We start from the raw sequence: 25,448 nt of genomic DNA, 5'->3' as shown, positions 1-25,448 counted from the left end.
TATGAAAATCTGGCACTCTCTCCCGCCCAGGATAAAACACAGACATTCATTAATAGACTGTTAAGGAGGAGTAATTTTGGAGATTATAGAATCCAATGACCCTCTCATTTTAGTAATAAGGAAACTGAGGTCTAAGGAAGGGGAAGAAGCATTTATTATATACCTGCTATGTGCCAGACACTATTCTAAATGTTTTGCAAATATCTCATTTGACTTTCACAGTAAGTCTGGAGGGTAGGTCCTATTATTGTACCTATTTTATAGTTAAGGAAACTGAGGCAGAGAAAGGTTAAGCTACCTGCCCAGGCTTGATTTGAATTCAGGTCTTCCTGCCTCCAGACTCAGCATTCTAGACACTGTATCACCTAGCCACTTACTACTTAGAGAAGCAGAATCATCAAAGAGTATATAACTAACAGAAGAGATTCAAGCCTAGCTCTTCTAACACAAAATTCGGTTCTCATTCAATTTCACTGTCAAGGGGCAGGTGAGAGTGAACACTGACTTATTCCCCAACAAGTGAATTTAGACCATCTAAATCGAGACTATGCTGTGGTATGATGGAAATAAAATTATACCAGGAATTTGAAACCATACATTCTTTAGCCTCTCTACAAAATGTAAAATGAGGATAGCATCAAAAGTACTTCCCACCCTTCAGTGATAAAAAAATTCTTTGTAAATCTTAAAGCATCATAAAAATGTAAGTAATGAGTATTCTCTGATATAAATGTAGTGTTGACTTCTCTTATATAGATATAAAGAATATTAAAACACCACAAAATATAAAATTATGTTAACTCTCTGAAATAAATGTAGAGTGCCTTCCCTTATTTAGGTGTAGAGAATTAACAAGGGATTGGTGCTCTAACAGGGAAGATTTACTTGACTCTCTTAGATGCCTGGGATATGAACTAGAGAATAAGCTGGTGTTTTTCTGGCATCCCAAATTGGACTCCAAAATTTCTTTTCCCATAAAAAGAGGTTTATAGATCATGAAGAAGTGTAACTGCAGAAATGCTATTAAGACTCTCAGGTACTTTATGAGTTATATTGTCTTTTTGTGGCTGGTCTAGAAGGTGAGTTATCCATCTCTAGGAACATATAATGAAAGAAAGTACATTTTAAGTTCCCGACAAAGCACTTACAATCCAGCTTTGCAACAGAATCTTATCATAAGTCTAGTATGGTCTGGACTTCAATGATAAAGAAATAAATGCTATAGGAAAATGTTTGATATTGCAAAAGGTGACCACAGACTCAAGAAAGGGTAGAGTTGGAAGGGATCTTAGAATATGGACTACTAGAAATAGAAGGGAGGTATCAGAGGACAGCATGTTACATCAGACCTGGGAGGGACTATGAAACATAAAATACCAAAGCTGAAAGAAATCTGAAGATTCATTTGACAGATGGGCTCCAGATCTATCTTTTGAGAGCCGTCCAGTGGTCTCTCTGAGGGTGACGGTGTACTCCATCTAGATGTGATGATCCAGTCAAGTAATGGAGATGAGAGACACTATGTGCTCAGTCCCACATGCATAGGAATCACATAGCATTCTGCCAAAGCACAGAGGTTCATGTATTATATAGGTTAGTGATTACATACTTCTTTGGCACACAATCAATTTTCTACATATATGTTTCCATAGAACTTTAACAACAGACATGTAGCCTAAGGAGATAGTCAATGAAACATTGTTGCTATAGATGAATGACATAAACAGGGTGATCTAGAGATTAGTTCTCCCTGACCTAGGAGAATCATTGTTACTTTTGATCAGCTTTCACAATCAATCACAATTACTTAGGAGACTGGTAACAAAACATTTCATAGCTAGGTACATGGTTAGAGGGCAATTTAATGACAGACCAGATTTGGAGTTTTCCTCAATTTCCAAGTCACATTTTTCTTGTGTTTCATTCCAGTACTTGGAGATGTTGCTCTGGCTATTGTAACATAACAAACCAACGAAATGTGTCCTGTCAACCTGGGCTTGAGGGTGATTGATGTGCTTGGCTTGCCTGGCTTGTAATGGGAGTGAATGTAACAGTGGAGAGGGAAAGGAGGGGGGTAATGGGTAGTTATCTTTAGGTTTTAATTCTGTGAATTTTAGGGTAATAATCTGGGGGAATTAAGGTGGGATATATATTTGTTAACCCTATAAGTCTTTGTTCTCAAATTATTTCTCCTGTATTGGGGAGGGAACAATAATCATCCATTATTAAGGGAAGTTAAAGAGAAAGAAGTCATAAAGGGGGGATCAGTGGGGGCCTCATTCTCTGGGCACAGCCCCCATTTCCCAAATTATGACCTTGTCAGCCAGTGGGGATATGATGGCCTCCAGCATTTATCTATGTACCCATTTATCTACATGTCTGCCTCTCTGTCTGTCTATCTCTAGGATCCAGAAAAGGCAAGTGACTTTGGGCACACTGGCCAATATCAGGTCTGAGTCTTGAACACAGGACTTCTCATCCCAAGATTAGCACTTTTATCTACCATAGCATGTTGATCATGACTTATAACCAAAAAGATTTCGAACTGGAGTTCTATAAGTGATAGAGATAGAGACAGACAGACAGACAGACAGACAGACAGACAGACAGATAGATAGATAGATAGATAGATAGATAGATAGATAGCTGGGCTTGGAGTAAGAAAGACCTAAGTTCAAATGCTGCCTCCAACACATTATACCAGTGGCCCTGGGACATAAAGTGGGGGAAATGATGTGCTTAAATGTCTCACAGCTGCTTGATTGTTCAGTCAGTCTGGCAATAAGCATTTATTTAGTACTTACTCTTGCCAAGCACATTTCTGGGGAAATGATGTTTGGTTTTGTTGTTGTTTTTGTTGTTGGTTGTATTCAATCTCTATGACCTTATTTGGACTTTTCTTGGCAAAGATACTGGAGTGGTTTGTCATTTCCTTTTTCCAGCTCATTTTACAGAGAAGGAAACTGAGGAAAACAGGGATAAGTGATTTGCCCAAGTTCACATAGCTAGTAAGTGTCTGAGGATGAGTTTGAAGCCAGGCAGAGTATGTATCTTTGTATCTGGGCATAAAAAAATAGATAAAAAACAGTCCCTTCTCTCACTGTTAAACAGGAGACACTATGTAAATAACCATGTACAAACAAAATGTATATAGGATGAATTAGGATAAACAACACAGCAAAGGCACTAATGTTAAAAAGGTTAGGAAAGATGTTGGAGGTGAGGATAAGAATCGAGGTCACCAACCTCCCAAAGCTCTTTCTATGGTACCTAGCTGCCTCTAGAATATGTAACAGCAAGAAGTATTCACTTACTTTTGACTTCAATTCTATGCACAAAATCCTGATAATGACAGCAGGAGTCATACAGCTGTGTATATAACTTTTTTTTTTCTAAAGACCCAAATAAAACAAAACAAAACAAAACAAAACAAGAAACCACCCAGTGGAATAAAGATAGTTTCTTTCTTTCTTTTTTTAATAAATAAGTCCAGCTGCTTCAGGCAAAGGCAGGAAGCCAAATGTTATCTCATGTATTTATTTTGCTACTCAGTTACATAAAAAGCAAACTCAATTCCTTCATCATTCTTACATTGGTTTTCCTGCCAAAGGGCCTGGAGTTCAAGGTGCTAACCTAAGGTTATGTGGTCCTGTCATATTCTGGCCAATGAGAGTTGTCATGTGGAAACCACAAGATGATTGTACAAATTATATTTTTGTTGAACTTTTAAAGATATGTAAATTGAATTCTTTTTTCTACTGAGTGTAAATATAAAAGAACCCAGAGAGAAGAGCAGTTTTATCACACACAACAGTCTCTGAACCCTTTACCCCAAAGATGAAAAGTGATATGCTGTATTCACTTATTCCAACACCTGAAGGAGTTGAGCTTGAATTGGGAGTGAGATCTCTCTCCTCCAATATATAAAGTAATACTCCCCATCAGAAAATTAGAAGGGCATAATGGAACAAGCACTGAATTGTAAGTCAGATAACCTGGACTTAAACCCAATCTCTGCTACTGATTTTCTGTGAGACACTGGTTAAACCTTTCTACACCTCAAGTTTCCTCATTTATAAAATAAGTTTTATTTATAGTACTAGTTTTCTTGGTCTTTTATAGCTCTAATGCCAAACAATTCTATCACTCATCATGCTAATTCAACAAATTTTTAGTGCCTGCTACAGAGCATAAATGGGCAGGGTAGAGTTGAGAGAGAGAGGAGAAAGAGAGAGAGCCTAGACGCCAAAAAGAATTGTGCTTAAATCCTGCCTCTCATGCTTATTGACTCGGTGCTCCTGGGCAAGTTACTTACCCTCTCCAAGTTCTCTACAACTCTTAAGAGGCAGAGAAGGTGCCAAACCATATTGTTGAGAGAGTTTCCTTTCAGGGAAGTTCCCTATACCAATGAAATCATAGCTCTAATACAATGACTATCCCTACTGTGCTGGGTTCTTGGAAGATTATGACATTTAGGAAATTCCTGATTCTTGCCTGCACAGAGTTTATATTCTAACAGCCATAGCAGATGGTCTTCATGAGCTGTTATAGCCAAAATAACGTAGAGCCTAACAACCAACCTTCTAGCAATGAGTCTTTCTATTTAACTAGGCTGGTTCTCAAATATAAGTGGACAAATACAAATGGTCAAAAGTCCAATGAATGGCCCATCTCGAAGTCTTTTCAGCTTGGTAGGCCCTGCCAGTCCTGCTAAGCTTTGAGAACCTAAAGCCACCTCAATGGCAAGGCAACAGAAGAGGATGTCAGAGGAAAACACAAACCCTAGTTTCTGGGGAAACTTTACTTAGGTGAATCAACAGTATAGATGGGATCCTATCATTGAGTTTATTCAGCCCTGAAATAAGTACCATGGCCTTTTCTTTATAATTTCCAGAAAGAGAGAGGGCAGACCTATAAGAGGAAAGAAGAATCTCTAATGTGGACTATGGGGGTTCCATTAGAGTAGATCCCCACTACCATGTGCAAATAGTGCCAGTTGTAGATCATCTTGCTTCCTAACCATTACCAACCTGGTACCTTTTCCTTTCTGTGTTAAAATATTCAGTTTTTCCAAGTAAATATTCTAGTACACGATGGGAAGGCGATAGGATCACAGATAGGGTTGGGCTTCCTAAAGAATGGTTCTCTCTCACAAGATACTTACCAACAGGGAATTTCCCCCAGTGACAAGAAATTAGGTTTGGATGTGGAAAACTAGACCCATGTTCCTTCAGAAGAATTTCCAGGAAACATTGTCATTAATTCAGATCCCTCATCTGTGCCATGGGTCCAAATTCCAGGGCAGAATATAACCTGGTCATAGATATCCAGGTAAATACAGAAAAGAGACATAAAAGCCCTGATTACTCTCCCCAAAGACTCAAGTAGGGCCACAAAATAAACAGAAGAATATTGGAGGGAACTCCCAAAAGAGATAAATTGTTCAGGCTATGTTGTCTACAAGTCTGATAAGCATGTCCCCTCTGCCTTCACAAAACTGTAAGATCATAGATTTAGAGCTACAAAGCCTTAGCGATATTCAATCAGATTTCCCAATTTGTCTTCAGATGAAAAAACTGAAGCCCAGAGAGTCCCAACAGAATGTAAGCTCCTTGAGGACAAGCACTATTTAAAAAAATATATCCTTAGCATCTAACAGTATCTGGAACATAGGCATTTAGTAAATCTTTCTGTTCAATGTTAAGTGATTTGCCACAGTCATGGAGGTAGCAAATTGGGTTGGGATTCAAACAAGGGCTGAGAGTTTTATCAAAATCCTCTGCTTTCAAATGTAGCATCCTTTCTACTACACTTCCTTAAAGTCAATTATTTTATATATATATATATATATATATATATATATATATATATATATATATATATGTTAAATGGCACAGGGTCACTGATAACTCACCAGTATACTCTACTAAGAACAATAGTCCAAGTTGACAAAGACCAATTAAAAATGACTCTTTGGGTCTGAATCTCAGTGTTGTACTCATAATGCTAAAATACAGAAATAATACAGTGTCTTTCAGGTTTCTATAGATTAATAATGTGGACACATAAACATCCTAGAATCTAAACTTAAAGTTAAGAGAATAACTACTTAAACAGGTCTCCCACTTTTACCCTCTTCTTCTTCCTGTATATCCTTTAGTCTTCTTTATATGCAGACCAGATCATATATATCCCTTCTCTGTGCAATCATTTTCCAAGTCACTCTACTACTTTCTTGGTTTTAAAGCTCATCCAAAGTCATCTCTCAAAGTCTTCTCTATATACTTTTACACTTCAGACAGATAGAACTATTCTGTCCCCAAATGGTAGCCTACAAATTCTAGATATTTTGTGTTTGATCAGATCTTTTGCTACACAAAACACACTTTTCATTACATTTCATTGCCCATCACTATGACTTTATGTAATAATACAGAACTGGTAGATGTTGGGAGCCTTGGAGGATAAGTACCTCTTCCTCTCAGAGTTTGTGATAGGAGAGAAGAAAGCAAGAATAGACCAACTTGTGTCTTAAAGTTTTGGAAAGCAGATTTCATAAGGTTCAGAGAAAAGGTAGGAAGGATCCTGTGGATATAAAAGGTATAGGGAAAGTTAGTCAAACAGGAAAGGGAATCTCTCATGAATGAAATTCTGAAGATACTTTAATATCTTAACAATGTAAGTAATCTTTCCAACAGTGTAGGTCTCAACCCATCCAATGTCTTCTTCTCTGGTGCAAGCAATGACACATTCTCTTCCTCAAATCTCCTTTAAAAATGTCTTTTCTTATTATTCTTGTCAGTTTTAGCCTATTCTGATATTTGAGCCTACTGACATAGTTCTTAGAGGATCAAGAAATACTTTTTTGCATGCATTCCCCATTAATTCCTATTGTTTTCTTCTTCTGCATCTTTTTAAAATTTAAATTTGTCAGTACAGTTCCTTGTACATAATCATTAATCTCCTTTAAAATTCCCCATTTCTCTCCTCTTGGGAATTGTTTCTCTTTGTCTTCAGACTTTCATTCTTGAGAACCTTTTGTTCTGTTCATGTGGGTGGACTTCCTTTGTGGAATGGGGTTTTATCTATCCTTTTCTGGAACTCTTTGAAAAATACATTCCAAAAGTCTGTTCTTCATATCAACCTTTGAGTGGCTTTCCTCTTTTTCTCCATCACAAATTATAAGATGCACTTTTCCCACATGGTTCACATCAAGTTTTTCCTTGTTGATGAGAATCAAATCTAGAAAGAAGTTTCCTTTAATGCTTCCTCTATCTTTTGAAAGATGAAACTATCATTAAGCTATGTCAAGAAATTATTAGTTTCTCTGATTTTGGCAGAGTGAGAGAACTTCAGCAGAGTCCTACATAATTGAAGTCCCCTATCATTATTATATTATGCCTCTGTGCAAGACTTGTAATCTCTTTCCCAAACTTATTTGTTTCCTCTTTCTGTCCAAGTGATCCCTGCAATATATTCCAATGAAAATATTGCTTGTTTTTGCCGCCATTGATCTTCACCCAAATGCTCACAACTATCTTTTCCCCTGTTCTTAGATTTCCTCATATACCTTTTTAATACAAAGTTCTGCATCGTTACATGTGCACAAACACGTATGTCTATTTATTTTACTTAACCTGCCTCTTTTAAATATGCTGTGCTCTTCCAGAGTTGTATTCAAGTTATGGTTTTGATCCAAATTTAATCCAAATTTCAGTGTTATCCATGAGGTCAAATTTTCTTTCTTTCATCAGGATCTCTATTTCATTTGTTTGTTTTCCATAATTTGCATTTTTGTGAATAAACATTTAATATTTTGGGTTTTTATTGTGCTGGTTACTTTTCTGCATTTTGTCTCTTCTAACTTTCTGGACATCATTATTAATATTCTTTTTCCTCCTGTCTAACCATTTTCTATGCTATCTAACTGAGTGGGTGTACACAGGCTTTTTTCTCCTTCATTTTTCAGTTTAAAGTCCATCTACTTCTCTTTTTAAAGACTTCAGTAGAAAAATTCTTGCTACTTCTTGTTACATACATTCCATTTGTAGATTTTAACACCCACTAAAGGAGTTTGTACTTAATTCTAGAGGCAACAGGGAACCACTAAAGCTTTTTGAGCAGTGAAATGACATAGTCATATCATTCTTTAGGTATATCACTTAATGGCAATGTGGAAGATGGATTGGAAAGGGAAGAGATGAAGTAGGGAGGTCAATTAGGAGGTTATTGTATTAACTTGTACAAGAGATGATGAATCCCTGAACTAGGATAGTGGTCACCTGAGCAGAAAGAAAATGGATGCAAGAAATTTTGTAGACGTAGAACAGACAAGACTTAGCAACTGATTGGATTTGGAGGATGAGGAAGATTGATGATGAATCTAGAAGCTGAAAGGATAGTGGGGCCTTAACACAGAGAGAATTTAGAAAGAGCTGTGAATTTGTGGCAGGAGGCAGGGAGGTAATTTGTTCTATTTTAGAGAACATTGCCTGCACCTGTGCTTTCTTGTCTATTATTTTGTAATATTTATCAATAATTTCTAGACTTCTGAATAATATTACTTATATTAATATGTCCTTAAAATGGTACTAGTCATCATCATTCAAAGTAAGTCCTGGATGATTCTTTTTTACAATACTAGATACATGTCCTCTGAAGACAGCAGACTGCCTGCTTTGAGTTCTCTGAGCAGAGACAATACCAATAATTATTAGTCATCTTTTCTTCTGGCATTTTTGGGATTATATCTCACCTGACAGCACCTGGGTGTCCACATCATTATTCCTTCAAGGACAAGTTTTGTTTCTTCCTTGGTAGGTCTAGCTCTCTTCTTTTTGGAAAGAGCCTTGTGTTTATTATTTGCAGGTGTTCAGTGGCTCTTCTCCCTCTTATCATCTGTATCACATTCTTGTACATTCTAACCTTCTGGCCAAGGTCAGGATTCCCCTTTCAGGCTCCTTTTATTCTTTGTACATTGAAGAAAATTCACTTTTAAGGGAACGCCTCATTTTCCCTTATACCCTGGAGACTGAAGAGTCTTTTTTTTTTTTTTGCTAAAGGAAATCTCCAAAAGTGAATGCTTTCTGTGTTCATAATGTAAAACTTTCCTAGTAACAGAGAATTGACCAGCTGCCGAAACTGGACCTGGAATTTCCTACCAAAATACATCTGGTGCTTCTGTGATTCATAGCTTTAAGTGTTTCCTTTCACATTGGCCACAATTTTCAAGGGAAAAGGTAAAAAGTTGGGTGTAGAAGGGGTAAAGGGAGGTCACTTGAAAAGAAATGGGAAAGCACTTATAGTATAAGGTTGAATGGGTCATTTCTATGTGTCACATTTTAGAAAGGACAATAACAACCTTGAGCAGAAATGGATAAGTACAGCCAAGATGGCTGGGGGTGGGTGGGATTAGAAACCAGACCATATAAGAATTGGTTGAACAAACTAGGATTAATTTAGCCTGAAGAAGAAGAAAAAATAAGTTTTGGAAGAGTTAAATAATAATTATTTTTTTAATATTTTAAGTACTGCCATATGAAAAAAAAGAAATCTTTTTCAGACAACTCACATTTGTATGTGTGTTGTGCTGTTAGATCCCTTATAATTCTGAGATTCTGTAATTCAATGAGGTTGAACCTTTTGCTTAGTTGTTTTGATACATAGAGCAATGTGTTTTTTCATCAGTGTGGATATTCCCTCTGTTGACCCAAGATGTATATACCACAAACTAGCCCCACTTTCTCTTCTATTCAATCCCTATCAAATGTCCCTAGAAATCATCCAGGGAGAATCTACCCTACTCCCTAGAGGCCCTTCACTTATTCGTTTTTTATTTTTAATTCTGGAAGGTACTAATGTTTGTTGGATTATCTGAGTGTTGATTCCTCATTCTCCACTTGTGGTCAGTTAACCTTTTCTTATGTTCAGATACTGATAGCTTTTATCCTGATTCTTATCCAGCAACTCATTCCCATTTGGGAATGGAATCTGAGTGCATTCCCTCACAGTCTTATATTGTGACAAAATTGTTTTTTAAGTTTAAACATGATAAAAGGTCAAAGAGTTTGATTTTACTGGTAGCAATGAATATGCAATTTATTTTTTATGATTCCATATTTGCTTTCTAGTTCTTCAGGTTGAAATTTCCCCTTTTTTTTTTAATTTAAAAATGCCTTTTGTTAGAGCTGAAATGAAGACATCTTGCCCTAGTGGAAAGATGACATTGGATGCTACAAGCCCATCTCTGCCACTTATGAACTTGTACTCATCACTTTCCCTTTCCAGAATTCAGTGTCTTCTGGTGTAAAATGAAGGAGTTGGACTAAATTATATTGAATGTCCAGCTCTAAATTGACAATCTTGAGAGTCAGTTTGTTACTATTTTGGTTAGTTGGACATCTGCCCTGGGTTCTACCAAGAGCTGTCAGATTTCCAAGAACACATGGAGCACTAATGAATCTGTTAAGTTAAAGCACATGTCTAAAGTCCTAAAAAAACCTAGTTTTTCTAAAAGTACAATGTGGATACAAGCAATGCCAAATAATTACATATGTATATGAAATGATCTATGTATATATGTGATATCTACATACATCACATATGCATATATCCATATGATATATAAAGAACTTATGATTTCATTGGCATAAGGAACTCCTGTTGAAGAAACCTTCTCTACGAATGTAATCTGCAATCTTATAGTCCTAGAGAGTTTCCTAAGTCACTAAGAATTTAAGTGACTTGTTCAGGGCCACATAACTGGTATAGGTCAAAAGGACTCCTAACTTGGAGTCTAGTGCTCTATCCACTAGTGCTCTATCCACCACCACCCCACCCCCTGGCTCTGCCACCAAACACACACATACACACACACACACACACACACACATTTGCACACAGATACATAAAAATGAAGAGCAATTGTGTTGTATACGAAGTTCTCCTTTAATATGAATGCAACCAATGCCAACTTAGGAAGCATGAGCTTCTGTAGTCAAAAGGCAAATGTGTTAGTGGTGGCTCTCTCCACCCATAGGTCTCTTGGAGGACAGATATATAATTTTGACTTGGTGGAACCTGCCACGGCTTACATTCACCTAGCCTGGCCCTTGAGTGCTGAGGTACCCACCCCACCATGCTAAAGCATTAAGGGAGGCCAACATGAGGGGGGCAGTAATTGCCATAATAAAAAATAAAATCCATAAGCAACAGAAATCCTCTCAAAGCCAATATGCTAAAGCTGTAGAAGATTCTATCAAAAGCCTGTGGATGTCTAGACCATTAACATTTTTATGTTGGTCATCCACATTTACATTTTACACGGTTGTAAAAATCCCACAGGGCTAGAGCAGGAATCAGAAAGACCAAAGAAGTCTTGTTTAGCAAATTTTTTCACTTACTTTCCTACCCTTCAGAAGCTCAAATAAAAACCAAGTTTAACTGAAGGGCTCCAAGCACATCTTGTGGTCTGTGCAGTAACAGTAAGAAGGAGCTGAGGACTCAGAAGGGACACGTTTTTCTTTTCCCCAAGGCCTGGCCGTATTTTCGTTGAAGCAAAGTAAATATGATTGAATTAGGAGTGTTGAGGGGACCAGAAAGGAAGAAGAGACCAGCTGTCTCTTCCCTTAACACAGTAAAATAGATGGAAAAGAAAGAGGGCTCTATGAGCCTCACACAGGCAGAGCAAGACCCTGGGTCTGGCCAGAGAAGGGGAAATAGGTCTCCCAGGGAGCCAGGACTCACTCAGTGTAACTGACTCAAGAGGTAGAAACAAGCCAGTTCACTTTTCCTCTAACTCTACTCTGAAGGAATGGGTTAGGGGTAGAGAAGAGGGTAGTTTCAGGAGAGGGTATAGAAAATGGAGATGTTTGTGCCAGGAAGATATAGTTTTTTTTTTTAAATAACTCTTTATAGTGTCCTTAAAGTACCCAAGGCATTTTGATCAAGCAGGCAAGGACTTCCCTCCTCTCAGCAAACACTGTTCTCTCTCTACATTAAGAGCTCTTAACCTGGGATCCAAAAATAACTTTCAGAAGGGTTATGAATTTGGATAAGAAAAGAGATGTCTATTTTTTGCTAACTTTACTAACTCACTGAAATTTAGTATTTCCTACAATTATTTTAAAACATTATTCTGAGAAGATGTCCATAAGCTTCACCAGATTGCCAAAGGAACTCATGGGCCAAAAGAGGTGAAAAATTCTTGCTCTAAAGGCCTCAAACATTATTCCTGCATCTGGAGCTTCTTAGAACTCCAACTATACACTCCCCAGGGATCTCTCTCCAATTTCCATGAACTCTTATCTAAGAGGGCCCCCCCCAATCCCATAGTGGTTATGAAAAGTCTAGAAGAGGTCAATAAAACTCAAAAGACTCTGCCTACCAAATCTATCATCACAGGAATTAGGGATTTGAGTTAAGAATAAGAGATTTACAGTTTGTTAGTTCTAAACATGATCTCAAGAATATTGATCTCTGAGGGAAATAACTCCAGATATGGAATTAGGAGACCTGAGTTTGAATCAGTCTCTGACACTTAACTATATGACTATGAATAAACACTTAACATTTCTGGGCCTTAATTTCCTTATCAATTAAATGGGCAAAATAATACTTGTACTGCTTGTACCTCTCTAAATTCATAAGATCATAGAGTTAGAACTAGAAATTACCTAATTCTATAGTCTCATTTTCCAGATAAGGAAAGAGTTATTCTGAGAAAAATGCTGGGTGGCCTTCAAAGCAATAAATAAATATGAATCATTTCTATTTTGAAGTCCATCCCATTCAATTTATAGATTAAGAGGCTACGACCTAGAGAGGTGAAGTTATTTGACAAATAATGTATAGATTGGTTCCCTCAGCCCACCTCTTTTAGAAAGATGAAGTTGAGATGTTTGAATGAACCTGAATGGGGTTTTTCATTTATGAGGACTGAATTTTTATCCATCCTTTAAAGCCCAATTCAAATCCCATCCTCTCTAACCATTAGCTTGGAATGACCTCCCCTCTGGAGTTCATTTATTACTTGTTTTTCTCTTGTCTAACTCTTTAAAAAAATAAAAGAATGCAAACAAAAACTGGATCAATTATTTCATTTATGTAGGAAACTTGTAGTGAGGAACCTATTCTACCAATGTAGATATGTAACTGCTCAAATTGGAATCATAAAGAGCTGTCTGCGACATTGAGAAGTTAGATGACTTATCCAGGATCTCACTCCCAGTATGTGTTGGAGGTGGGGCTTTGAACCACATTTTCATATCCCAGGGCCATTTCTTTACTACTCTACATTGCTTTTCATGTCTATCTATGGTCTGGAAAAGTGTCTAGACAAATCTAATTCACTTATATAATTTTGAATATTATAATATAAAATGTCTCTGTAGATTTTTAATATAGTGTACAATGAGTTATATGAAGGAAAAAGAGGGCTGGTTGGTCATATGGAAACAGTAAGAGATCATTGATGGATATTCTATAAGCTGGGATGAAGTCAAGAGAACAGAGGGAGACCTTTGGCACACTGGGTAGATTTTCTTTGGCAAACTAATGAGAGGTCATGGGCAAGAGTTGCAGAGGATGGGTAGTCATAGTTGGGAAGAATAGAACAGAGATGAAGAAGTATCTTTATTGACAAGATTATAGATCCATTTCAGTATTGATTATAAGGGTCTGTCCTTGTGGCCAAAATATTTTAATTTTTACAAATTTCCCTTTTAAACTATAAGTGCAGTAAGGGCAAGAAAAGCATCTTACAAAACCTTTGTGTATCTCCTGGTGCCCAGCCAAAGAGCCTTGTGAACTATAAACATTTAATTAACTGGGGAATACAAATGACCAAGGGTACTTTTAGAATTGTAAATGGGAACTCAACTAAGCTATTAACTGAGGAAGGACCATCTTTTAATAAATCCTATATACAAAAATATTTTTCCACAGCCTGTAGCTGAAGAGTGTAACCAAGCATCTGTATTCAGAGCCTTCATAGTTAGTAATAGTAGGAAAGGTTCAACTATATTCAAAGTCAAGCTTATGTCCCACCTAACAATGGTGGGTATACTTCCCTTTGCATGGGCCAGATTATACTATAAGTTGTCCAGAGTCTAAATATAGTCTTAATTTAGCCAGCCTTCAAATATCCGTGTGAAAAAGCAAATGTCTGGGCTGTCGGCTTAGGCTTCTCCTTCCATTATCATTCTGTATGCCAGTGTTATTGTTGGCAAAGGGTTCGGTTCTAAATTACCCTCTAGAAGGCAAGCCAAAGTCAGCGCTGGCGGGGCTGTTCAGAGTTATCCAAAGGAAAAGGTTTGCTTACTGCACATTTTAAATTCTGCTTAACAAAAATCAATTGTAGTTTTAAAGTTATTTAATTTTTTTCATGGCCTTAAAAACTCCACTGAAGCTTAGTTCAATTAATATTCTTCAAAGCAAACACCTCTTAATAATATAGCATTCTGCCTCACAGAAATTCCATAGCAGATATTCCAGCAACTTCAAATATGCTAAATCCTTCCTTTAAAAAAATGGTGCTTCTCAAAATCATAGAAACTTATAGTCATCTAGCCTCATGTGTACTAAAGTAAGAATTGCCTCCATAATATCCCTGACAAGTGGCCATCCAACCTCTGTTTGAAGACTTCTAGTGCTGAGAGCTTATAATCCCTCACTGTTAATAAGTTTTGTCATATCAAACCAACATTTATCTTGACTTCCATTATTGCTGTGTTCTTCTGCCCTTTGGAGCTGAGTCAAGTTTCTCTTTGACATGAAAACCTTTTAGATACTTGAAAAAAAAATTGCTATCTTCTCCCTAAATTTTCTCTTCTCCAGGCTAAACATGACAACAAAAACAACTACTAGCATTTACAAAGCTAATGCTTTGCAAAGCACTTTACTAATATTATCTTATTTTATTTTCACAACAATCCAGGAGTGGATGCTATTGCTATACCTGTTTTATAGATCAGAAAAATAAGGCAGACAGAGGTTAGCCATCTGAGTATAGATAGTAAGTGTCTGAAATCAGATCTGAACTCAAGTCTTCCTGGCTCTGGGTCTAACACTGTATATACTGGGCCACCCAAATGTCATCTCCTCTAGGGTTTCAGTTCTCTCCCCATCTTAGTTACCTTCTTCAAAATATGCTTCAGTTTATCAATGCCCTTTATAAAATAAAAATCAAAACCAAATATAATACTCCAGATAGGGTCCTATTAGCAGAGAAAAGTAGGACTATTGTGTTCCTGTTACCAAACATTCTACTTCCTTAACATAGTGTAACAGATGCCATGAACTGGAAAAATATTATGTTAGAATCATATAATCAAATTCAAAAGTGTCCTTTGCTAGGCACTAGGAGAACCTGGTGCCCAAGAAGCAAGAAACAAATTTAATAGTATTTTTTTCAATTTTCAAAAATTCACATAGGTTTTCTATAAACGTTTATTCTCTTCCCTTCCCAAATACCTAACTGAATCGGAAGATCATAAAGTGCTATGTGAGGTCCAATGGAAAAGTTGCCACACTATTTTAGCTTTAGTTATACTCTGTACATGGGAGCAATGCTCATTAGAGGGTCATTGGAGTGGGACTTTAAAGGACAGACAGGAATTCAACAAGAAAAGTAGGGAGGATGGGCATTCCAGACTCAGGGAAGAATGCGAACAAAGGCAAGAAGGTAGAAAAACACAGGCAGTGTTAGAATAGGGCTAGACAACAGAGGCAGGTATTTTAAAAACCTACTAAAATAGCTCAGATATTTGGTAATGATAGCCCGTACCTGGGTAGCAGCAACTTTTGCTGGTTGGGGGTAGACATTATTTCTTGGTTACAAAAATCATTTTCTATTTCTCCCTCCCCTCCCCCTGCCCATCCCATAGCTCACACACAATTCCACTGGGTATTGCATGTGTCCTTGATCAGAACCCAGTTCCATGTTGTTGATATTTGCACTAGGATATTCATTTAGTGTCTACATCCCCAATCATATCCCCTTCGGTGTTTTTACTCCCACAGTTTTTCCTCTGAATGTGGATAGTGTTTTTTCTCCTATATCCCTCTGAGTGGTTCATGATCACTGCATTACCGCTAATGGAGAAGTCCATTACATTCGATTGTACCACAGTGTATCAGTCTCTGTGTATAATGATTTCCTGGTTCTGCTCCTTTTGCTCTGCATCACTTCTTGGAGGTTGTTCCAGTCTCCATGGAATTCCTCTACTTTATTATTCCATCAACAACATATACCACAATTTGTTCAGCCATTCCCCAATTGAAGGGCATCCCCTCATTTTCTAATTTTTTGCCACCACAAAGAGCACAGCTATGAATATTCTTGTACAGGTCTTTTTCCTTATTATCTCTTTGGGGTACAAACCCAGCAGTGCTATGGCTGGATCAAAGGGCAGACAGTCCTTTATCGCCCTTTGGGCATAGTTCCAAATTGCCCTTCAGAATGGTTGGATCAATTCACAACCCCACCAGCAATGAATTAATGTCCCTACTTTGCCACATCCCCTCCAGCATTCATTACTTTCCATTGCTGTCATGTTAGCCAATCTGCTAGGTGTGAGGTGATACCTCAGAGTTGTTTTGATTTGTATCTCTCTGATTATAAGAGATTTAGAACACTTTTTCATATGCTTATTAATGGTTTTGATTTCTTTGACTGAAAATTGCCTATTCATGTCCCTTGCCCATTTATCAATCTGTTATAATCTTGCACTCCATCCCACCATTTTTCCTCTCCTCTGACTGCTTGTGACCTCACTCTTTTTCACCCTAGTCCCTAAAGAGGTATAGACCCAGTGAACCACAAAGCTCAAAGAGCATGGGCTCTGAACTGCCATGAGAAGGAAAAGCTCTATTTCATGTTGGCACATGGGAAAGACCTGGTTGCTTCATCTTAGTTATAGTTTTGGGTGTTGGCAGTAGGAGCTGAGAGAAGAGGATGACTATAAAAGATAGTGTGGGCATAGAATTAAAATTACTTGGAGACAGGTTGGATAGAAGAGTGGGAAAAGCGAAGAGTCAAAAATAATCACCAGGTGGAGAACACAAGAGGCTGAATGAATAGTGATGCTATAAACAGAAAAAAATGGTATCATAAGGAAGAGACTCTTTGAGAGCATAAATGACTTCCTTTTTGTCTTTACACAACACCTGGCAAACAGTCAATACTGAATTGAACTGAATTGGGCAAGCAAAACAATAAATTTCATTGGGGACAAATTGGGATCATATTTGTAATAATTGATTTTTTGAGGGGAAAGCTACAATTCTTTTCATTAAACATTTTCCAAAATATAGAACCAATTAGATGGGGAGGATGATTTTTTAAAGGTTTTTTTTGAGGGACTTTAAAAATTGTTTCCTGACATTACCATATCAGTTGCATCTTCTAATCACATCTGCCTGCAATACCCAATTTCATTGTCTTTAGTGCCATAAAATAGTAGTGGAGTCATCCCACATTCACACTCCAAACTTGCGCCATATCCTAACCCACTGAATTCTATTCCCTATGGCAGATCTCACTGGGTTCCCCACTGTTTGTTCCCCTACCCCCAGTCCCATGGACACAGTACAGAAAGATTCTTCTCTGCCAGTAACATGTTTAAGATGGCTCCCATCACCCATTTCTGAGAATTTATTCTGAGGAGGACAGCAAACAAGAGTTGAGATCACAGGACAGAAAAGTCAATACTGGTCTGCTAATATTTTGTGAGGAAATGGCAACCTTATTGCCATGTCTCCTATTCCATCAGGAGCCTGGGAAGTCAGCCAGAGTCAGCCAATGAATGAGCAGAGTGCATTAAAATACATGCCATGTTAAGTGCCAAATAAGTAAACATATGAGGAGCTTTGGGGTATGAAATGAAGTTAAAGCCAAAGGAAGTTCCCTTCCGGAAAGAATTTTACTAGGAATAATAATAGTAACAACAATGCACAGTTATACAGTTCTTTAACGTTTATAAAGTGTTTCTGTAGGACAGTAGTTGTGTGTACTATAAAAGATAGAAAACCTAATAAATGATTGAAAAATGGATGAATGCAATAATGAAGAGCCTTCTATGTGCCACATATTGTGCTAAAAGCTAGAAATACAAATATAAAAATGAAATGAATTCCTGTCCTTAAGGACCTTGCATTCTAATTGAGGTGGTGAGGAGAGGAATAACAAGTATGGGAGCAGTGGCAAAGGAAAGGAGTATCTGAAGAATCACAGGGATGCTAAGTTAAGCCAGAGGGTGGTTGAAATGTGCTTTTCAGGAACAATATTAATATGGTAGTGCTGATTCAATGGCCAAGACCAAAGCAGGGATTGGATAGCAAGGAAGATCATACTTTCATGGAGGCAAAGTGGATGGCAGGATACAAAGTAAAGCATGGTCTCTTTTAGTGGTCCCCAGGGTTCAGATACATAGAGTAAACAGGTTGAGTTTGCACTCATTCACTGGACAATCAAAACAGAGTAAGAATTACAGGGAAGGATTGTGACTTAAGGTATTGTTTCAAGTGGCTGAGTCTGGGGGTATTCTAGTAGGATGAAAATCCTCTGAGGCCACATATTCATGGCTTCTTTTGTAGCTCAGCTCAAACCAGGGTAGCTCCAGGGAGAGTTTCTCTTTCAACTGGAGATTAGACGGGTGGTCACTGATCAGTGGCATTTATGACCATCTTTGGTTGCTCGATGATAGACCAGCATGTTTTTGTTCATACAGGTCCATGGAGAGACTGCCTTCAGGCACTGGAGGATGGCCATGACACCAGTTCCATCTACCTTGTGAAGCCTGAAAACACTAACAGACTTATGCAGGTTTGGTGTGACCAGAGACATGACCCTGGGGGCTGGACTGTCATACAGAGGAGACTAGATGGATCTGTCAACTTTTTCCGAAACTGGGAGACCTATAAGGTAAAAGCCAGTGATAGTAATATATTTTTTTTTGTCTCACTCGATAAACTCCAGTGGCCTCCATGGTAAATTATAAAATCTGGCTTTTAAAGACTTACAACTTGGACATTTTGTCTTGTTTCAGTTTTATTACACCTTACTCTTCTCCATGATCAAGTGGCACTGGCTTCCTTGGGATTCCATGAACATGACATCCCCTCTCCTGCTGAACTTTTGCAATGATTGTCCTCTATACCTGGAATGTTCTCTCTCAGGGTGTCACTTCCTTCGGGCTTCCCTGACTTCCTTCAAAACTCCCATCAGTTACAAGAAGCCTGCCCTGCTCTCTTACCCTAACATATACACTAATTCTTTCATTTTAAGCTTACCTTCCATTTATCCTGGATGTAGTTGTATACATGTAGTCATTTATGTGTTTTCTTTCATCATAAGGTGAGATCCTGGGTATAGGGATAATTTTTGCCTTTTTCTGGATCCTTAGTACTCAGCACAGAGTTTAACACTCATGATTAACAAATGCTTTTGACTTGTTGGTTTGACAAAAACCCTGTTAATTCTCTTAATTTGAAAGGAATTTTTGAGAGAAGGATGTTATCTGTTCAAGAAAACAAAACTAAACTTATTTTGTTAAATGTCAACTACAAAGAGATTCTCTGCATGAAGGTCAAGAATTATAAAGCTGTAAAGATATAAATGTTCAAGACCATATTGTTTCTAAAAACACCTTTCACTAGTTTTTTGTTGAGCCTCCTGAAATCACTAGTGGAAGCCCAGAGCCAATCAATCTTTATCTTTATAAGTTCCATGTAGTGAAATTGGAATTTATGTCTAAATTTATAGGAATTTGTAGGAAATTCTTTCATTCCCAATTCTAGATGTGGGAAAAACTTTCACTCCCAGGCCTACCTGTGGAAAATACTCTCACTCCTATGTATGGAAAATGCTCTTGGTCCCATCCCTCAGCATGGAAAACTTCATTTCTATCTCTGTGTGTGGGACCTACCCTCCACTTCTATTCCTAGGTATGGAAAAATATCTTTGCTCCCATTCAGGGCATAGGAAATATCCATTCTTTCAGCTCTGGGCAGGGCAAAAATCTTTGTGCCTGACTTTATATATGGGAAATATTTGTACTTCCATCTCTGAGTCTAGAGAATACTTTCACTTCTAGTCCTAGAAAATAGTCTTATGTCCAACCAAAGGTGTGAGAAAACTCTTGTTCCTGGTCTGAGTATGTGAAAGTCTCCTCTTCTGAGATTTAGGTGAAGACTTGAAGAGTTGCCTATACTTTTACTAGACCAAGGGTATGTACTCTAATTACTCAACCAGGGTGCTTCTTCTCTATATTCCACTATTAGTCAGAAGCTGTTGAGATTGGTTACAAGTTGGGGACTTCTCTCCACTCCATCATCTTGCTACCTTCTCTGGTTCACCTTAAGCACTTCATTCGCTATATTCCTCCCTTCTACTGAAAATAACTCAGGGATTAATTAAAGATTATTATATTCTATCCTCATGATTACTAGAGCATAGCATTCCTTTACATCAGCTCAAAGTTCCTTTTTTGTCTTAATAAAAAGCAAAAACTTTCATTTAATTATATATCTTCCCTTCTCTAAACTCTTAGCCACCATACTAATTTTTTTCTTTTTATCACCAAAGTTCTCAAACAGTGCATTTTCCTATTGCTTCTAAACCATCCTGCTCCATCCCTTCTTAACTTCCCTTCAATCTCGCTTCCACCACCACCACCACCACCCCATCAGCTCACTGAAATTGCTTTCTTTACGGTTGGCAATGATCCTTGCCAAATCCAATGGTCTTGCTACTCTTTCTTCTCAATCTCTTTCCAGGAATTGGCAGTTGACCACACTCTCCTGCTTACAATTCCTCTTCCCTCAGCTTCCCTTTTATTACCCTGCACTGGTTCTCTTTCACCCTCTCTGACAGCTTCTCCTTTTCCTTTGCTGACTCTTCTTCTTTCCACCTAACCATTGGCATCCCCTCAGGCTTAGTCAATGGCATCCTACTCTTATTGCTGCATCCTCCATATTTTTTGCTATCTTTGCAAATTCAGCAAAACCAAACTAGTCATCCTTTCCTCTAAACCAGACCCCTTCCCAAAATCCCTATCTCATAGAATCATAAAATTAAAGTGAGAGCCAGGAGACCTTAGAGACTCCTGAGTCCAATTCCTTTACTTAACAGAGGAATAAACTAAGGCAGCAAGCGTTCTAAAGATGGGATTTGAATTCATGCCTTCCTGGCTCTGGCTATTACAGTAGAACAGGCAAAAGATGATGAGCACTAAGAACCAAATTCTTATACTGGATCCTACAGTAGTAAGCTGTGTAGTTATGGGCAAGCTACTTCCTCTTTAAGTGTATACTGGTTACTCCATCTGTGAAATGGGCATAACAATATTGATACTATCTACCTTGGAGGATTGTTGAGGGAAGATAAGTGTCCCCAAAGTCTTTGTGATTTTTTAAGCTATTAAAGCTTAAACATTTAAGCTTAAACATTTTAATTTAAGCTTAATAGACCTGGGTGTGAGAACTTTGTAGACTATGTTTTCTGTTGCATTTTCTATTTTGTTTATTTCTACTGAGTGAAATAAGGTCCCTTCTGCAATCCAAAAACAATTTAAAATGGAAATATAAGCTTAAATGTTCAGGCTTGAATTGCTGCCAACAACGTGAAGACTTTTGAGACACCCTATTCTTTGTAAACCTTAAAGTGCTATGGAAATAAAATTATATTTATTATGACCTCTCTAAACTCATTATGCAACTCAAACTTTCAGCTCTAGCTGGTTCAGGCCCCTCATTGTCCCATGAACATAAGTTCTCTGTGAGCTCCATTATGTCTTCCCCGCTACTTAGAATTCCACTCCCAAATAAAACTCCTTCTGAACCAACCTCAGATCAAACCTCTTCCATTAAGCTTTTCCTATTAAGTCTGACCCACAATGATCTCCCTCATTCACTGCCTGGCTGTTCTTCTCAAAATTAGTCCCAAACACAATTTCAAATTTAATCAATGACTTTTAAAAAATATATGAATTTGATTTCCTTAATAATGACAAATAAGAATAACAATTATATAGAACTTTGTGGTGTGTAAAGCACTTTATATACATTATTTCATTTGATCCTGAAGGCAATCCTTTAAGATAGATGCTATTATTAGCTCCATTTTAAAGATGAGGAAAATCACACAGCTATTGTATGTCTGATGTAGAAGCTAAAGTCAGGGCTTCCTAAGTCCAATGTTCTATTCAGCATACCACAGTGCCTCCACATTAAACTGTGGTCTTCTGAAGGGCAGGAATCAGGTCCTCTATTTTTGTATTCTTTATCCTTAGATGAATAAGCTGAGTATATTCCAGAGATCAGAGATCTCAGAATTAGACACAACCTCAGAGGTCACTTGATCCAACTCTTACCTAAGCAGGAATTGCTCCTGCAATATCCCTGAAACGGCTTTATTTGAATTCCCTTTAAAGACACCCCAGCAATGGAGAACTCACTATATCCAAAACCAACGACACTGGATCATAGCTTTAGAGCTCTAAATGACCTCTAAGGTCACTTAGTCCTACCTTCTCATTTTACAAATGAGGTAACTGAAGCCCACGTCAGCTAAATAACTTGCTCAAAGATCACAAAAATAGTGATCAACAGCAGCAGGATTTGGATTCAGCTCCTCTAATTCTAGACAGCAGTGTTCTGGTGCCTTCCAATAGGAAGGCTGATTGTTAAATTTCCAATGTGAGCATTTATACCTGGAAAATAAGCAAAAGCTGCCAATAAGAGCTTGATTTGTTGTTTTGTTAATTGACTAGACTTAAGAAAGTGATGGAGAAAATGGTAATAAAGCACATTAAATTTTAAAGTATATCATGATCACATCCCCTCCCCTGAGCTGGTTGTTAAATATTCAAAAGCACACCTCTACTTTAGTTAGTGCTTTGTTTCATTGTATTATGTGTCTCTACTCATTTCACTTTTGTAAAAACTCTATTGATTTCCCCTGGATTTAGGAAATAAGTTTACATTTCTCTTTTCCTGATGGCAGAACTATAGCTATTTGAGCCTGTGTGCTCACTACAGGGCTTCAAGGTCCATTGCAGAGGGGCAGAGTCTGAGTACAATGGTACTAACTAAAGGATCTGGAGTCAGGAAAACCTAAGTGCAAATCCAGCCTCTGATACTTATTATTTATGTGGCCCTGGGCAAATCACTTAGTCCTGTTTGCCTCAGTTTCCTCATCTGTAAAATGAATGGAGACTGAAATGGCAAACCACTCCAGTATCTTTGCCAAGAAAACCCCAAATGGGGTCACAGAGAGTTGAACACTGTGGAAATGAGTGAACAACAGTAATGACAATGAAGAGAGTTATCAGGCATGGGAGTGAAGATTGGCTTTGAATAATTCTTCTTGACCCCATCCACTTTAAGAAAGGTGAGGGGGCTGGTAGACAGAGTGGCAGAGACACTACATGGGAAAGGAAGGCATGCTGCATATTCCATTAGTCTACTTGGCTAAGCCTTCTTCAGACTGCCTGTATGAACTTAACCTACAGTGACAGCTTCAGGGAATTACCTTCAGAAGCAGGAAATCTACTAATTTATTGAAGAGGACATAAGTCCAAAGCATAAAGTCTTTTTTTTTTCCACAATGAGAATTGCCAAAGGGTGGGTCAGCCATTCTACCAGATGTGTCAGGTCCCCATGATTGCATATGATAACACCATCTCTTTCTTTACAGCAAGGATTTGGTAACATTGATGGAGAGTACTGGCTGGGTCTAGAGAACATTTACTGGCTCACAAACCAAGCCAACTACAAATTACTTGTAACAATGGAAGATTGGTCTGGCCGAAAAGTCTTTGCTGAATATGCAAGCTTCCGCTTGGAGCCAGAGAATGAATACTACAAATTGAGACTGGGGAGGTATAATGGCAATGCCGGCGACTCCTTCACCTGGCACAACGGGAAGCAGTTCACCACTCTGGATAGAGACCATGACGTCTATGCAGGTATGAGGGCCCAAAGACTGTCCTTTACAATAGTGTTTGGTAAAACCATCTATCTCCATAAACCACCAGACTGTTGACTGTAAAGCAAATAGCTGTCAATTCAGTTTCCTCCTCTGCAAAATGAGGGGTTTGGAACAGGTGACCTATAAGGTTCCTTTCAGCTCTACATTTGGTGATGTCATGATCTTCCTGGACACATCACTTCTTGGTGCTTTGTAAAGAAGCCACTGCAAGAATATACTCCAGTAGACATTTATGTAACAGAGAGGCTGGTGGGTTTCTCTCTTCAAATTAGGGAAACCAAAGCAATAACTCTTCACAAGCAAGGGTAAGAAAGGCTACAATAGCAATGGGAAGAGGAAATCTTAAAATGTATTACTTTATTTCAGAATATAATTCCTGACTTCAAATCACAGAGATTATTCAATGTAAAAGCTAAATAGGTCATCTTAATTTGTGGTTTTTAAGTCAATATGAGGCCCACAGGAATCTATTTGAGTTTGATACCACTGCTATGGATCAAATTCTTCTGCCAGAGTTGGGGGGGTTGAGAGGCAAGAAGGAGAGGAAAAAAGGAAGGAGAAAGGGAGGGAGAAAGGAAAAAAGGGAAGAAGAGAGGAAGGGAAAAATAAAATAAAATTCTTCCATACCAACTCTGAGACTAGAATTCTAACAGTGAGTCATAGAAACTCAGTGGTGGGAAGAGGGAAGAGTAGAAGAATCCTTTGTACATGTCCGAGGGTGACACAACCCTGCTCCAAGTCTTCAATGGTTCCCTATTGCCAGTCTATGGGGTAAAAATTGAAAATTGGTCAGATTGGCATCGCTAATTATCTACAATCTGGCTCCATCTCACCTTTCCAGACTTATTTCATACCATTTCCTACTATAGCCCTATTCATTCTTTCAGTCTTGACCTCTATTTAAGGGACTTCCATATCTTTATCTTTAGCCCTGATCTCTTTTGTGTTCTAGATCCACATTTCCAATTATCCACTGAATGTGACCATCTCCTTGAATTCAATATGCTTAAAACCAAACTGTACTTCAGATTTGGCTATTTCTGTCCATGGCACCATTTCCCTGGTTTTCCAAGTTTGTGATTTCAGAGCTACCTTGAGTCTTTCTCTTGTCCTCACTTCTTTCATCCAATTAGTTACCAAATTCTGTTGCTTCCAATTATGCAACATTTGTCCTACTCACCCCCTCTTTCTTATTCCAACTGAGGTTTATTTTGATTATTAATATTTGCTTGGATTATTGATACAACCTCCTTGTCCTACATTCACTCTTTTCATGCCCATCCATTCATTATAGCAATGCAAAAATGTTCTTTCTTTTATATAGAAATGGTCATACCAGATCTGCTTCAAAATCTTCAGTGATTCATTGCTTACTGAATAAAGTTCAAAGTCATCTGCCTGACATTCAAGAATAATGCCTCCTTGCTGTCCCTCTTTCTTTCCTACTTCACCTCATATT

At 37.9% G+C, this 25,448-nt stretch overlaps 2 protein-coding genes across 5 annotated transcripts in view; one reads left to right on the top strand and one right to left on the bottom strand.

Moving 5' to 3' along the window:
• RALGPS1 (Ral GEF with PH domain and SH3 binding motif 1) overlaps positions 1-25,448 on the bottom strand; it is a 662,857-nt gene that overhangs the window by 306,896 nt on the left and 330,513 nt on the right. The gene's annotated exons all lie outside the window — the stretch shown is intronic.
• Positions 1-25,448, top strand: part of ANGPTL2 (angiopoietin like 2) — a 59,478-nt gene that overhangs the window by 30,660 nt on the left and 3,370 nt on the right. Inside the window, exons 3-4 of the mRNA XM_007474666.3 lie at positions 18,729-18,922; positions 23,696-23,966. Of these exons, the coding sequence (XP_007474728.1) occupies positions 18,729-18,922; positions 23,696-23,966 (465 nt within the window). The remainder of the gene's footprint in view (positions 1-18,728; positions 18,923-23,695; positions 23,967-25,448) is intronic.

The sequence above is a fragment of the Monodelphis domestica genome, chromosome 1 (assembly GCF_027887165.1).
Source record: "Monodelphis domestica isolate mMonDom1 chromosome 1, mMonDom1.pri, whole genome shotgun sequence".
Classification (NCBI taxonomy): domain Eukaryota; kingdom Metazoa; phylum Chordata; class Mammalia; order Didelphimorphia; family Didelphidae; genus Monodelphis; species Monodelphis domestica.
The sequence above is the reverse complement of the archived record's forward strand: the minus strand, read 5'-3'. Positions and strand labels throughout refer to the sequence as shown.